This window comes from Salmo salar, unplaced genomic scaffold (genome assembly GCF_905237065.1).
Source record: "Salmo salar unplaced genomic scaffold, Ssal_v3.1, whole genome shotgun sequence".
NCBI classification, from domain to species: Eukaryota; Metazoa; Chordata; class Actinopteri; order Salmoniformes; family Salmonidae; genus Salmo; species Salmo salar.
Window position 1 is genome coordinate 42,916 of NW_025547857.1, and position 17,085 is coordinate 60,000.

At 47.0% G+C, this 17,085-nt stretch overlaps 1 protein-coding gene across 1 annotated transcript in view; it reads right to left on the minus strand.

Moving 5' to 3' along the window:
• LOC106596395 (monocyte to macrophage differentiation factor 2) overlaps nucleotides 1-17,085 on the minus strand; it is a 36,935-nt gene that overhangs the window by 9,423 nt on the left and 10,427 nt on the right. The window contains exons 2-3 of the mRNA XM_045711661.1: nucleotides 15,480-15,584; nucleotides 15,231-15,391 (exon numbers count right to left, since the gene is read on the minus strand). Of these exons, the coding sequence (XP_045567617.1) occupies nucleotides 15,231-15,391; nucleotides 15,480-15,584 (266 nt within the window). The remainder of the gene's footprint in view (nucleotides 1-15,230; nucleotides 15,392-15,479; nucleotides 15,585-17,085) is intronic.

Below are 17,085 nucleotides of genomic sequence, written 5' to 3' on the forward strand. Positions count from 1 at the left end.
ATTACACACACAGTTATTACACACAGTTATTATACACACAGTTATTATACACAGTTATTACACACAGTTATTACACACAGTTATTACACACACAGTTATTACACACACAGTTATACACACAGTTATTATACACAGTTATTATACACACAGTTATTATACACAGTTATTACACACACAGTTATTACACACAGTTATTATTCACACAGTTATTACACACAGTTATTATACACACAGTTATTATACACACAGTTATTACACACAGTTATTACACACAGTTATTATACACACAGTTATTATACACAGTTATTATACACACAGTTATTATACACACAGTTATTACACACAGTTATTATACACAGTTATTACACACAGTTATTATACACAGTTATTATACACACAGTTATTACACACACAGTTATTATACACAGTTATTATACACAGTTATTATACACACAGTTATTACACACACAGTTATTATACACACAGTTATTATACACACAGTTATTATACACACAGTTATTATACACACAGTTATTACACACAGAGTTATTACACACAGTTATTACACACACAGTTATTATACACACAGTTATTACACACAGTTATTACACACACAGTTATTATACACAGTTATTATACACACAGTTATTATACACACAGTTATTACACACAGTTATTATACACACAGTTATTACACACACAGTTATTATACACACAGTTATTACACACAGTTATTATACACAGTTATTATACACAGTTATTACACACACAGTTATTACACACACAGTTATTACACACACAGTTATTATACACACAGTTATTACACACAAAGTTATTACATACAGTTATTACACACAGTTATTACACACAGTTATTATACACACAGTTATTATACACACAGTTATTACACACACAGTTATTATAGACACAGTTATTACACACAGTTATTACTCACACAGTTATTATACACAGTTATTATACACACAGTTATTATACACAGTTATTACACACAGTTATTACACACAGTTATTACACACACAGTTATTATACACACAGTTATTACACACACAGTTATTACACACACAGTTATTACACACACAGTTATTATACACAGTTATTACACACACAGTTATTACACACAGTTATTATACACACAGTTATTATACACAGTTATTACACACAGTTATTACACACAGTTATTACACACACAGTTATTACACACACAGTTATTACACACAGTTATTACACACAGTTATTATACACACAGTTATTATACACAGTTATTATACACACAGTTATTATACACAGTTATTACACACACAGTTATTACACACAGTTATTATACACACAGTTATTACACACAGTTATTATACACACAGTTATTATACACACAGTTATTACACACAGTTATTATACACACAGTTATTATACACAGTTATTATACACACAGTTATTATACACACAGTTATTACACACAGTTATTATACACAGTTATTACACACAGTTATTATACACAGTTATTATACACACAGTTATTACACACACAGTTATTATACACAGTTATTACACACACAGTTATTATACACAGTTATTATACACAGTTATTATACACACAGTTATTACACACACAGTTATTACACACAGTTATTATACACACAGTTATTATACACAGTTATTATACACAGTTATTATACACACAGTTATTACACACAGTTATTACACACACAGTTATTACACACAGTTATTACACACAGTTATTACACACACAGTTATTACACACACAGTTATTATACACAGTTATTATACACAGTTATTATACACACAGTTATTACACACACAGTTATTACACACACAGTTATTATACACAGTTATTACACACACAGTTATTACACACAGTTATTATACACACAGTTATTATACACAGTTATTATACACACAGTTATTATACACAGTTATTATACACACAGTTATTACACACAGTTATTACACACACAGTTATTACACACAGTTATTACACACAGTTATTATACCCACAGTTATTACACACAGTTATTATACACACAGTTATTATACACAGTTATTATACACACAGTTATTATACACAGTTATTACACACACAGTTATTACACACAGTTATTACACACACAGTTATTATACACAGTTATTATACAAAGTTATTATACACACAGTTATTACACACACAGTTATTACACACACAGTTATTACACACACAGTTATTATACACACAGTTATTATACACACAGTTATTATACACAGTTATTATACACAGTTATTATACACACAGTTATTATACACACAGTTATTACACACACAGTTATTATACACAGTTATTATACACACAGTTATTACACACAGTTATTATACACACAGTTATTATACACACAGTTATTATACACACAGTTATTACACACAGTTATTATACACAGTTATTATACACACAGTTATTATACACAGTTATTATACACAGTTATTACACACACAGTTATTATACACAGTTATTATACACAGTTATTATACACACAGTTATTACACACACAGTTATTACACACAGTTATTACACACACAGGTATTATACACACACACAGTTATTACACACACAGTTATTACACACAGTTATTACACACAGTTATTGTACACACAGGTATTATACACAAACACAGTTATTATACACACAGGTATTATACACAAACACAGTTATTATACACACAGTTATTATACACAAGCAAAGTTATTATACACACAGTTATTATAAAGTTATTATAGACAGTTATTATAAACCGTTATTATACACAGCTATCAATAAGTTATTATACAGTTATTATACACGCACAGGTATTATAAACTGTTATTACAGTTATTACACACGGTTATTATACACAAAGTTATTACACACAGTTATTATACACACACACAGTTATTATAAAAGTATTATACACAGTTATTACACAGATATTACAAACCATTATTATACAGTTATTATACACACACAGGTATTATAAACAGTTATTATACAGTTATTATACATGCAGTTATTGCACACAGTTATTACCCAGTTATTATACACTCAGTTATAGTACACAGTTAATATACACGCAGTTATTATACAGTTATTATACACACAGGTATTATAAACAGTTATTATACACACAGGTATTATAAACAGTTATTATAGTTATTGTACACACAGCTATTACACAGTTATTATACACAATTATTATACAGTTAATATACACAGTTATTATACACAGTTATTACAGTTATTATACACAGTTACTATATACACACAGTTATTATACACAGTTATTACAATTATTATACACAGTTACTATACACACACAGTTATTATACACACACACACACAGTTATTATACCCACAGTTATTACACACAGTTATTATACTGTGATGACCCTCCCACTCTGCGTCGACCCTCCCACTCTTATACGACCCTCCCACTCTGCGTCGACCCTCCCACTCTGTCTGACGACCCTCCCACTCTGATACGACCCTCCCACTCTGATACGACCCTCCCACTCTGATACGACCCTCCCACTCTGCGATGACCCTCCCACTCTGATACGACCCTCCCACTCTGATACGACCCTCCCACTCTGCGACGACCCTCCCACTCTGATACGACCCTCCCACTCTGCGACGACCCTCCCACTCTGATACGACCCTCCCACTCTGATACGACCCTCCTACTCTGATACGACCCTCCCACTCTGATACGACCCTCCCACTCTGATACGACCCTCCCACTCTGATACGACCCTCCCACTCTGCGACGACCCTCCCACTCTGCGACGACCCTCCCACTCTGCGACGACCCTCCCACTCTGTCTGACGACCCTCCCACTCTGATACGACCCTCCCACTTTGTCTGACGACCCTCCCATTCTGATACGACCCTCCCACTCTGATACGACCCTCCCACTCTGATACGATCCTCCCACTCTGCGACGACCCTCCCACTCTGATACGACCCTCCCACTCTGATACGATCCTCCCACTCTGATACGACCCTCCCAGTCTGATACGACCCTCCCACTCTGCGACGACCCTCCCACTCTGCGACGACCCTCCCACTCTGCGACGACCCTCCCACTCTGATACGACCCTCCCACTTTGTCTGACGACCCTCCCATTCTGATACGACCCTCCCACTCTGATACGACCCTCCCACTCTGATACGATCCTCCCACTCTGCGACGACCCTCCCACTCTGATACGACCCTCCCACTCTGATACGATCCTCCCACTCTGATACGACCCTCCCACTCTGTCTGACGACCCTCCCACTCTGTCTGACGACCCTCCCACTCTGCGACGACCCTCCCACTCTGCGACGACCCTCCCACTCTGTCTGCCAAATTCTTCCTCTTTGCTCTTGTTTTCCTTAATAGGATGTCTGTGGGTCGGAGCCGGGAGGGTCGTCAGCGACATGGGACAGACCTGGGATCGGGTGTGTCCCGGGATAAATACACCTTTCCCCCATTCATTGAGGAGACTTTCTCCACGCAGACACACTGTTGGATTTTGGTTGTGCCATTTCTGTGGGAGGGAGGGGCTGCGCTTAGGGAGGCTGGAGGAGGGGCCATCGCGTGCACCATCTGTGGCCGCAGAGGGCACACTGCCGGTCGGTTCTGGGTTGGTCCCTCTGGGAGTCGAGGCAGCAGGCAGAGCACTCTGGCGTCACCCCAGGTGAGTCTGCACCACTCTCATCCAGAGTCCTCTGTTGTCCACCTGTTTGTACCTGTTTGTTTTCCTGAGTTTTCCCAGCATAAGGCGCTCGTCGTTTCAGGCGCGGCTGGGAATTTTATCGACAGAGCGTTCGCCCTTAGTTTAGGGATCCCCGTTATTATTCCTGTGGTTAGACCTTTCCCGGTACACGCTCTGGATAGTCGACCATTAGGGTCCGGGCTAATCAGGGAAGCCACCATCTCCCTGGCCATGGTGACGCAAGGGGGTCATGAGGAGAAGATCAGTCTCTTCCTCATTGACTCTCCTGCATTTCCCGTGGTGCTAGGCCTTTCCTGGTTGGCTCGTCATAACCCCACCATTTCCTGGCAACAGAGGGCTCTCACGGGGTGGTCGCGAGAGTGCTCGGGGAGGTGTGTAGGGGTTTCCGTTGGTGCTACCACGGTGGAAAGTCCAGACCAGGTCTCCACCGTGCGCATCCCCCCTGAATCTGCCGATTTGGCTCTCGCCTTCTCCAAGAAGAAGGCGACTCAATTACCACCTCATCGACGGGGGGATTGTGCGATAAATTTCCTGGTAGACGCTGCACTTCCCAGGAGTCACGTGTATCCCCTGTCGCAAGCAGATGTCTCTGATTCCTGCGTCAGGGGGACATTCGGTCCTCCACTTCACCCGTCACCTCGAGTTTCTTTTTGGTTAAGAAGAAGGACGGAGGTTTACGCCCCGTGCATTGACTATCGAGGTCTCAATCAAATCCCGATGAGGTACAGTTACCCGCTACCTCTCATCGCCACGGCGATTGAGTCAATGCACGGGGCGCGCGTCTTCAGTAAACTGGATCTCAGGAGCGCGTACAACCTGGTGCGTATTCAGGAGGGAGACGAGTGGAAGACGGTGTTTAGTACAACCTTTAAGGCATTATGAGTACCTCGTCATGCCGTACGGGTTGATGAACGCTCCATCAGTCTTCCAATCCTTTGTGGACGAGATCTTCAGGGACCTGCACGGGCAGGGTGTAGTGGTGTATATCGACGACATTCTGATATACTCCGCTACACGCGACGAGCATGTGTCTCTGGTACGCAGGGTGCTGGGTCATGACCTGTACGTCAAGGCTGAGAAATGCCTGTTCTTCCAACAGTCCGTCTCCTTCCTAGGGTACCGCATTTCCACCTCAGGGGTGGAGATGGAGAGTGATCGCATTTCAGCCGTGCGTAATTGGCCGACTCCCACCACGGTAAAGGAGGTGCAGAGGTTTTTAGGGTTTGCCAACTACTACCGGAGGTTTATCCTGTCAGGGATTTCTTCGTCGGAGGACGATATAGCGAAATCATCGTCGGAAAAAGATTACCAAAATGCAGCAGGGTTGTGATAGTTCATTTTTGAACATTTAATAAACTCAAAAACGAACATACAAAAATAACAAAACGAACTCGCGATTTACAGACAGTCCTGTTAGGCTCACACACGCTAAACACGAAACAATCTCCCACAAATACACAGACAAACACACCCAACTAATATAGGACTTCCAATCAAAGGCAACACCACACAGCTGCCTTCAATTGGAAGTCCACCCCAATTAACTCAACATAGAAACAGATCAACCAGACTACACATAGAAATACATCAACATAGACCATAACTCAAAACCCGGAAATAATAAATCAAACGCCCTCCTAACTAACACACCACCCTGAACCACATAAAACAAATACCCTCTGCCACGTCCTGACCAAACTAAAATGACAATTAACCCTTATACTGGCCAGGACGTGACATATCCGGGGTTTTGGCCAGGTGGCTGCTCCCATTACCTCACTGCTGAAGGGGGGTCCTGTACGTCTGCAGTGGTCGGCTGAGGCGGACAGGGCTTTTGGGCACCTGAGAACTCTGTTTACCTCGGCTCCCGTGCTGGCCCATCCGGATCCCTCTTTGGCGTTCATAGTGGAGGTGGACCCGTCTGAGGCTGGGATAGGAGCTATGCTCTCTCAGCGCTCAGGCACGCCAACGAAGCTCCACCCCTGTGCTTTCTTCTCGAAGAAGCTCAGCCCGACGGAGCGAAACTATGACGTGGGGGACCGGGAGCTGTTGGCTGTCGTCAAGGCTTTGAAGGCATGGAGACATTGGCTTGAGGGGGCTAAACAACCTTTTCTCATCTGGACTGACCACCGCAATCTGGAGTACATCCGGGCAGCGAGGAGACTGAATCCTCATCAGGCAAGGTGGGCCATGTTCTTTACCCGTTTTGTGTTTACCATGTCCTACAGACCAGGTTCCCAGAATATGAAGGCAGATGCACTGTCCCGGCTGTATGACACAGAGGAGCGGCCCATGGATCAGACTCCCATACTCCCGGCCTCCTGCCTGGTATCGCCGGTCGTGTGGGAGCTGGACGCGGACATTGAGCAGGCGTTGCATCCAGAGCCCGCTCCCCTCCAGTGTCCCGTCGGGCGTCTGTACGTTCCGTCTGCTGTCCGTGACCAGTTGATCTATTGGGCCCATACGTCACCCTCCTCTGGTCATCCGGGGATCGGTCGGACGGTGCGCTATCTAACTGGGAAGTACTGGTGGCCCACTTTGGCTAAGGACGTGAGGGTTTATGTTTCCTCTTGCTCGGTGTGCACCCAGTGCAAGTCTCCTAGGCACCTGCCCAGAAGTAAGTTACAACCCTTACCCGTTCCACAACGGCCGTGGTCGCACCTATCGGTAGATTTCCTTAACGATCTTCCTCCCTCACAGGGTAACACCGCAATCCTGGTCGTTGTGGATGGTTTTTCTAAGTGCTGTCATCTCCTCCCTTTACCCGGTCTCCCTACGGCCCTACAGACTGCGGAGGCCCTGTTTACACACGTCTTCCGGCACTACGGGGTGCCTGAGGACATAGTGTCTGATTGGGGTCCCCAGTTCACGTCGAGGGTCTGGAAGGCGTTCATGGAACAACTGGGGGTCTCAGTCAGCCTTACATCAGGTTTTCACCCAGAGAGTAACGGGCAGGTGGAGAGAGTAAACCAGGATGTGGGTAGGTTTCTGAGGTCCTATTTCCAGGACTGGCCGGGGGAGTGGGCTGCGTTCGTGCCCTGGGCAGAGATGGCCCAGAAATCGCTCCGCCACTCCTCCACTAACCTTACCCCCTTCCAGTGCGTACTGGGGTATCAGTCAGTTCTGGCTCCTTGGCATCAGAGTCAGACCGAGGCTCCTGCGGTGGACGACTGGTTCCAGCGCGCGGAGGAAACATGGGACGCTGCCCAAGTCCACCTTCAGCGCGCCGTGCTGCACCAGAAAGTGGGCGCAGACCATCACCGCAGTGAGGCCCCGGTGTTCGCACCGGGGGACCGGGTCTGGCTCTCGACCCGAAACCTGCCCCTCCGCCTGCCCTGCCGGAAGCTGGGCCCACGGTTTGTGGGGCTATTCAAAGTCCCGAGGAGACTGAACGAGGTGCGTTACAGGTTACCGCTTCCCCCCGATTACCGTATTAACCCCTCGTTCCATGTGTCTCTCCTCAGGCCGGTGGTGGCTGGCCCGCTCCAGGAATCTGAGGTGCGGGAGGTTCCTCCGCCCCCTCTGGACATCGAGGGGGCCCCGGCGTACTCTGTTCGTTCCATCTTGGATTCGAGACGTCGGAGTGGGAGGTGGACCCGTGGCAGGGGTGGGGGGGTACGGTCCGGAGGAGAGGTGCTGGGTTCCGGTGGCGGATGTGTTGGACCCTGAACTGCTGCGGGAGTTCCACCGTCGCCGCTGGAGTCGCGCATCACAACTTCCGCCGGCTCCTCTCCTTGTTCGGGCGGCGTTCGGCGTCACCGGCTTTCTAGCCATCGCCGCTCCATTTTTCATGTATCCATTTGTTTTGTCTTGTTCCCTGCACACCTGGTTTTCATTCCCTAATCACACAGCATGTATTTATTCCTCTGTTCCCCTCCATGTCTTTGTGTGAAATTGTAATTGTTACGTGTTTCGTGTGTACGCGCCAGGCTGGGTTTTTGTCCGTTATTTCCGTGGTACTTCACAAAGGTTGTTTATTGTAACATTTGCAAATTTTTTGTGACTGTTTCGCGCCTTGCACTTTTTACCTTTGGCTGGAGGTTTTGACGCAGTGGCGTCTGTCTGTTTTATTGCCTCTGCCTAAATAAAGTGTTCGCCTGTTCACAACTCTCTGCTCTCCTGCACCCTGACTTCTCCTGCATCTGACTCCTCCTGCACCCTGACTCCTCCTGCACCCTGACTCCTCCTGCACCTGACTCCTCCTGCACCCTGACTCCTCCTGCACCCTGACTCCTCCTGCACCTGACTCCTCCTGCACCCGACTCCTCCTGCACCCTGACTCCTCCTGCACCCTGACTCCTCCTGCACCCTGACTCCTCCTGCACCCTGACTCCTCCTGCACCTGACTCCTCCTGCACCCTGACTCCTCCTGCACCCTGACTCCTCCTGCACCCGACTCCTCCTGCACCCGACTCCTCCTGCACCCGACTCCTCCTGCACCCTGACTCCTCCTGCACCCCTGACTCCTCCTGCACCCTGACTCCTCCTGCACCCTGACTCCTCCTGCACCTGACTCCTCCTGCACCCTGACTCCTCCTGCACCCTGACTCCTCCTGCACCCTGACTCCTCCTGCACCCTGACTCCTCCTGCACCCTGACTTCTCCTGCACCCTGACTCCTCCTGCACCCTGACTCCTCCTGCACCCTGACTCCTCCTGCACCCTGACTCCTCCTGCACCCTGACTCCTCCTGCACCCTGACTTCTCCTGCACCCTGACTCCTCCTGCACCCTGACTCCTCCTGCACCCTGACTCCTCCTGCACCCTGACTCCTCCTGCACCCGACTCCTCCTGCACCCGACTCCTCCTGCACCCTGACTCCTCCTGCACCCTGACTCCTCCTGCACCCTGACTCCTCCTGCACCCTGACTCCTCCTGCACCTGACTCCTCCTGCACCCTGACTCCTCCTGCACCCTGACTCCTCCTGCACCCTGACTCCTCCTGCACCCTGACTTCTCCTGCACCCTGACTCCTCCTGCACCCTGACTCCTCCTGCACCCTCCTGCACCCTGACTCCTACTGCACCCTGACTCCTCCTGCACCCTGACTTCTCCTGCACTCTGACTCCTCCTGCACCCTGACTCCTCCTGCACCCTGACTCCTCCTGCACCCTGACTCCTCCTGCACCCTGACTCAGGCCCAGGGGAAAGGCCCAATCACACACACACACACACACACACACACACACACACTGTATACATGACATGACATCTGAAATGTCTCTCTATTCAGAGATACTAACCGTCTGATCAGAGATACTAACCGTCTGATCAGAGATACAAACCGGAGGTGTCTGATCAGAGATACTAACCGTCTGATCAGAGATACTAACCGGAGGTGTCTGATCAGAGATACTAACCGTCTGATCAGAGATACTAACCGTCTGATCAGAGATACTAACCGGAGGTGTCTGATCAGAGATACTAACCGGAGGTGTCTGATCAGAGATACTAACCGTCTGATCAGAGATACTAACCGGAGGTGTCTGATCAGAGATACTAACCGGAGGTGTCTGATCAGAGATACTAACCGGAGGTGTCTGATCAGAGATACTAACCGGAGGTGTCTGATCAGAGATACTAACCGGAGGTGTCTGATCAGAGATACTAACCGGAGGTGTCCGATCAGAGATACTAACCGGAGGTGTCTGATTAGAGATACTAACCGGAGGTGTCTGATCAGAGATACTAACCGGAGGTGTCTGATCAGAGATACTAACTGTCTGATCAGAGATACTAACCGGAGGTGTCTGATCAGAGATACTAACCGGAGGTGTCTGATCAGAGATACTAACCGGAGGTGTCTGATCAGAGATACTAACCGGAGGTGTCTGATCAGAGATACTAACCGTCTGATCAGAGATACTAACCGGAGGTGTCTGATCAGAGATACTAACCGTCTGATCAGAGATACTAACCGGAGGTGTCTGATCAGAGATACTAACCGGAGGTGTCTGATCAGAGATACTAACCGGAGGTGTCTGATCAGAGATACTAACCGTCTGATCAGAGATACTAACCGGAGGTGTCTGATCAGAGATACTAACCGGAGGTGTCTGATCAGAGATACTAACCGTCTGATCAGAGATACTAACCGGAGGTGTCTGATCAGAGATACTAACCGGAGGTGTCTGCTCAGAGATACTAACCGGAGGTGTCTGATCAGAGATACTAACCGGAGGTGTCTGATCAGAGATACTAACCGGAGGTGTCTGATCAGAGATACTAACCGTCTGATCAGAGATACTAACCGGAGGTGTCTGATCAGAGATACTAACCGGAGGTGTCTGATCAGAGATACTAACCGTCTGATCAGAGATACTAACCGGAGGTGTCTGATCAGAGATACTAACCGTCTGATCAGAGATACTAACCGGAGGTGTCTGATCAGAGATACTAACCGGAGGTGTCTGATCAGAGATACTAACCGTCTGATCAGAGATACTAACCGGAGGTGTCTGATCAGAGATACTAACCGGAGGTGTCTGATCAGAGATACTAACCGTCTGATCAGAGATACTAACCGGAGGTGTGTGATCAGAGATACTAACCGGAGGTGTCTGATCAGAGATACTAACCGGAGGTGTCTGATCAGAGATACTAACCGTCTGATCAGAGATACTAACCGGAGGTGTCTGATCAGAGATACTAACCGGAGGTGTCTGATCAGAGATACTAACCGTCTGATCAGAGATACTAACCGGAGGTGTCTGATCAGAGATACTAACCGGAGGTGTCTGATCAGAGATACTAACCGGAGGTGTCTGATCAGAGATACTAACCGGAGGTGTCTGATCAGAGATACTAACCGTCTGATCAGAGATACTAACCGGAGGTGTCTGATCAGAGATACTAACCGGAGGTGTCTGATCAGAGATACTAACCGGAGGTGTCTGATCAGAGATACTAACCGGAGGTGTCTGATCAAAGATACTAACCGTCTGATCAGAGATACTAACCGGAGGTGTCTGATCAGAGATACTAACCGTCTGATCAGAGATACTAACCGGAGGTGTCTGATCAGAGATACTAACCGTCTGATCAGAGATACTAACCGGAGGTGTCTGATCAGAGATACTAACCGTCTGATCAGAGATACTAACCGTCTGATCAGAGATACTAACCGGAGGTGTCTGATCAGAGATACTAACCGTCTGATCAGAGATACTAACCGGAGGTGTCTGATCAGAGATACTAACCGGAGGTGTCTGATCAGAGATACTAACCGGAGGTGTCTGATCAGAGATACTAACCGGAGGTGTCTGATCAGAGATACTAACCGGAGGTGTCTGATCAGAGATACTAACCGTCTGATCAGAGATACTAACCGGAGGTGTCTGATCAGAGATACTAACCGGAGGTGTCTGATCAGAGATACTAACCGGAGGTGTCTGATCAGAGATACTAACCGTCTGATCAGAGATACTAACCGGAGGTGTCTGATCAGAGATACTAACCGGAGGTGTCTGATCAGAGATACTAACCGGAGGTGTCTGATCAGAGATACTAACCGGAGGTCTCTGATCAAAGATACTAACCGTCTGATCAGAGATACTAACCGGAGGTGTCTGATCAGAGATACTAACCGTCTGATCAGAGATACTAACCGGAGGTGTCTGATCAGAGATACTAACCGTCTGATCAGAGATACTAACCGGAGGTGTCTGATCAGAGATACTAACCGTCTGATCAGAGATACTAACCGTCTGATCAGAGATACTAACCGGAGGTGTCTGATCAGAGATACTAACCGTCTGATCAGAGATACTAACCGGAGGTGTCTGATCAGAGATACTAACCGGAGGTGTCTGATCAGAGATACTAACCGGAGGTGTCTGATCAGAGATACTAACCGGAGGTGTCTGATCAGAGATAATAACCGGAGGTGTCTGATCAGAGATACTAACCGGAGGTGTCTGATCAGAGATACTAACCGTCTGATCAGAGATACTAACCGGAGGTGTCTGATCAGAGATACTAACCGGAGGTGTCTGATCAGAGATACTAACCGTCTGATCAGAGATACTAACCGGAGGTGTCTGATCAGAGATACTAACCGGAGGTGTCTGATCAGAGATACTAACCGGAGGTGTCTGATCAGAGATACTAACCGGAGGTGTCTGATCAAAGATACTAACCGTCTGATCAGAGATACTAACCGGAGGTGTCTGATCAGAGATACTAACCGTCTGATCAGAGATACTAACCGGAGGTGTCTGATCAGAGATACTAACCGTCTGATCAGAGATACTAACCGGAGGTGTCTGATCAGAGATACTAACCGTCTGATCAGAGATACTAACCGGTCTGATCAGAGATACTAACCGGAGGTGTCTGATCAGAGATACTAACCGTCTGATCAGAGATACTAACCGGAGGTGTCTGATCAGAGATACTAACCGGAGGTGTCTGATCAGAGATACTAACCGGAGGTGTCTGATCAGAGATACTAACCGGAGGTGTCTGATCAGAGATACTAACCGGGTCTGATCAGAGATACTAACCGGAGGTGTCTGATCAGAGATACTAACCGTCTGATCAGAGATACTAACCGGAGGTGTCTGATCAGAGATACTAACCGGAGGTGTCTGATCAGAGATACTAACCGGAGGTGTCTGATCAGAGATACTAACCGGAGGTGTCTGATCAAAGATACTAACCGTCTGATCAGAGATACTAACCGGAGGTGTCTGATCAGAGATACTAACCGTCTGATCAGAGATACTAACCGGAGGTGTCTGATCAGAGATACTAACCGTCTGATCAGAGATACTAACCGGAGGTGTCTGATCAGAGATACTAACCGTCTGATCAGAGATACTAACCGTCTGATCAGAGATACTAACCGGAGGTGTCTGATCAGAGATACTAACCGTCTGATCAGAGATACTAACCGGAGGTGTCTGATCAGAGATACTAACCGGAGGTGTCTGATCAGAGATACTAACCGGAGGTGTCTGATCAGAGATACTAACCGGAGGTGTCTGATCAGAGATACTAACCGGAGGTGTCTGATCAAAGATACTAACCGTCTGATCAGAGATACTAACCGGAGGTGTCTGATCAGAGATACTAACCGTCTGATCAGAGATACTAACCGGAGGTGTCTGATCAGAGATACTAACCGTCTGATCAGAGATACTAACCGGAGGTGTCTGATCAGAGATACTAACCGTCTGATCAGAGATACCAACCGTCTGATCAGAGATACTAACCGGAGGTGTCTGATCAGAGATACTAACCGTCTGATCAGAGATACTAACCGGAGGTGTCTGATCAGAGATACTAACCGGAGGTGTCTGATCAGAGATACTAACCGGAGGTGTCTGATCAGAGATACTAACCGGAGGTGTCTGATCAGAGATACTAACCGTCTGATCAGAGATACTAACCGGAGGTGTCTGATCAGAGATACTAACCGGAGGTGTCTGATCAGAGATACTAACCGGAGGTGTCTGATCAGAGATACTAACCGTCTGATCAGAGATACTAACCGGAGGTGTCTGATCAGAGATACTAACCGGAGGTGTCTGATCAGAGATACTAACCGGAGGTGTCTGATCAGAGATACTAACCGGAGGTGTCTGATCAAAGATACTAACCGTCTGATCAGAGATACTAACCGGAGGTGTCTGATCAGAGATACTAACCGTCTGATCAGAGATACTAACCGGAGGTGTCTGATCAGAGATACTAACCGTCTGATCAGAGATACTAACCGGAGGTGTCTGATCAGAGATACTAACCGTCTGATCAGAGATACTAACCGTCTGATCAGAGATACTAACCGGAGGTGTCTGATCAGAGATACTAACCGTCTGATCAGAGATACTAACCGGAGGTGTCTGATCAGAGATACTAACCGGAGGTGTCTGATCAGAGATACTAACCGGAGGTGTCTGATCAGAGATACTAACCGGAGGTGTCTGATCAGAGATACTAACCGGAGGTGTCTGATCAGAGATACTAACCGGAGGTGTCTGATCAGAGATACTAACCGTCTGATCAGAGATACTAACCGGAGGTGTCTGATCAGAGATACTAACCGGAGGTGTCTGATCAGAGATACTAACCGGAGGTGTCTGATCAGAGATACTAACCGGAGGTGTCTGATCAGAGATACTAACCGTCTGATCAGAGATACTAACCGGAGGTGTCTGATCAGAGATACTAACCGGAGGTGTCTGATCAGAGATACTAACCGGAGGTGTCTGATCAGAGATACTAACCGGAGGTGTCTGATCAAAGATACTAACCGTCTGATCAGAGATACTAACCGGAGGTGTCTGATCAGAGATACTAACCGTCTGATCAGAGATACTAACCGGAGGTGTCTGATCAGAGATACTAACCGTCTGATCAGAGATACTAACCGGAGGTGTCTGATCAGAGATACTAACCGTCTGATCAGAGATACTAACCGTCTGATCAGAGATACTAACCGGAGGTGTCTGATCAGAGATACTAACCGGAGGTGTCTGATCTTCCAGGCCACGGTGTGAAACAGAGTGGAGGAGATGAATAGACCACTAAGCCCCGCCCCGTACAACCAGGCAGCAGCAGCCTGCCATTGGTCCACAGACAGGAAGTAGAGTACAGACCCGCCCACCAGGCTGGGGATGATCCAGACCTGTGGAGGATCATGGGTAAACAAGGCATTGTGGGTAGAACCAGAGATAAAGAGATGAATCTGTAGATAGGTGGTGTGTGTAACTCACTCCATGGGTGGCACAGTTCGCGGCATGTTCATAGTCTGTAGGTCGATATCTCTCACTGGATGGAACTCTGCCATTCATGAACCTGGAAAACACACAACCAGGATACTGCTGAACACAACCAGGATACTGCTGAACACTACCAGGATACTGCTGAACACAACCAGGATACTGCTGAACACAACCAGGATACTGCTGAACACAACCAGGATACTGCTGAACACAACCAGGATACTGCTGAAACAACCAGGATACTGCTGAACACAACCAGGATACTGCTGAACACAACCAGGATACTGCTGAACACAACCTGGATACTGCTGAACACAACCAGGATACTGCTGAACACAACCTGGATACTGCTGAACACAACCAGGATACTGCTGAACACAACCAGAATACTGCTGAACACAACCAGGATACTGCTGAACACTACCAGGATACTGCTGAACACAACCAGGATACTGCTGAACACAACCAGGATACTGCTGAACACAACCAGGATACTGCTGAACTCTGCCATTCAACCAGGATACTGCTGAACTCTGCCATTCAACCAGGATACTGCTGAACACAGCCATTCAACCAGGATACTGCTGAACTCTGCCATTCAACCAGGATACTGCTGAACTCTGCCATTCAACCAGGATACTGCTGAACTCTGCTATTCAACCAGGATACTGCTGAACTCTGCCATTCAACCAGGATACTGCTGAACTCTGCCATTCAACCAGGATACTGCTGAACTCTGCCATTCAACCAGGATACTGCTGAACTCTGCCATTCAACCAGGATACTGCTGAACTCTGCCATTCAACCAGGATACTGCTGAACTCTGCCATTCAACCAGGATACTGCTGAACTCTGCCATTCAACCAGGATACTGCTGAACTCTGCCATTCAACCAGGATACTGCTGAACTCTCCATTCAACAAGGATACTGCTGAACTCTGCCATTCAACCAGGATACTGCTGAACTCTGCCATTCAACCAGGATACTGCTGAACTCTACCATTCAACCAGGATACTGCAGAACTCTGCCATTCAACCAGGATACTGCTGAACTCTGCCATTCAACCAGGATACTGCTGAACTCTGCCATTCAACCAGGATACTGCTGAACACAACCAGGATACTGCTGAACTCTGCCATTCAACCAGGATACTGCTGAACTCTACCATTCAACCAGGATACTGCTGAACTCTGCCATTCAACCTGGATACTGCTGAACTCTACCATTCAACCAGGAAACTGCTGAACTCTGCCATTCAACCAGGATACTGCTGAACTCTGCCATTCAACCAAGATACTGCTGAACTCTGCCATTCAACCAGGATACTGCTGAACACAACCAGGATACTGCTGAACTCTGCCATTCAACCAGGATACTGCTGAACTCTACCATTCAACCAGGATACTGCTGAACTCTGCCATTCAACCTGGATACTGCTGAACTCTACCATTCAACTAGGATACTGCTGAACTCTGCCATTCAACCAGGATACTGCTGAACTCTGCCATTCAACCAGGATACTGCTGAACTCTGCCATTCAACCAGGATACTGCTGAACTCTACCATTCAACCAGGATACTGCTGAACTCTACCATT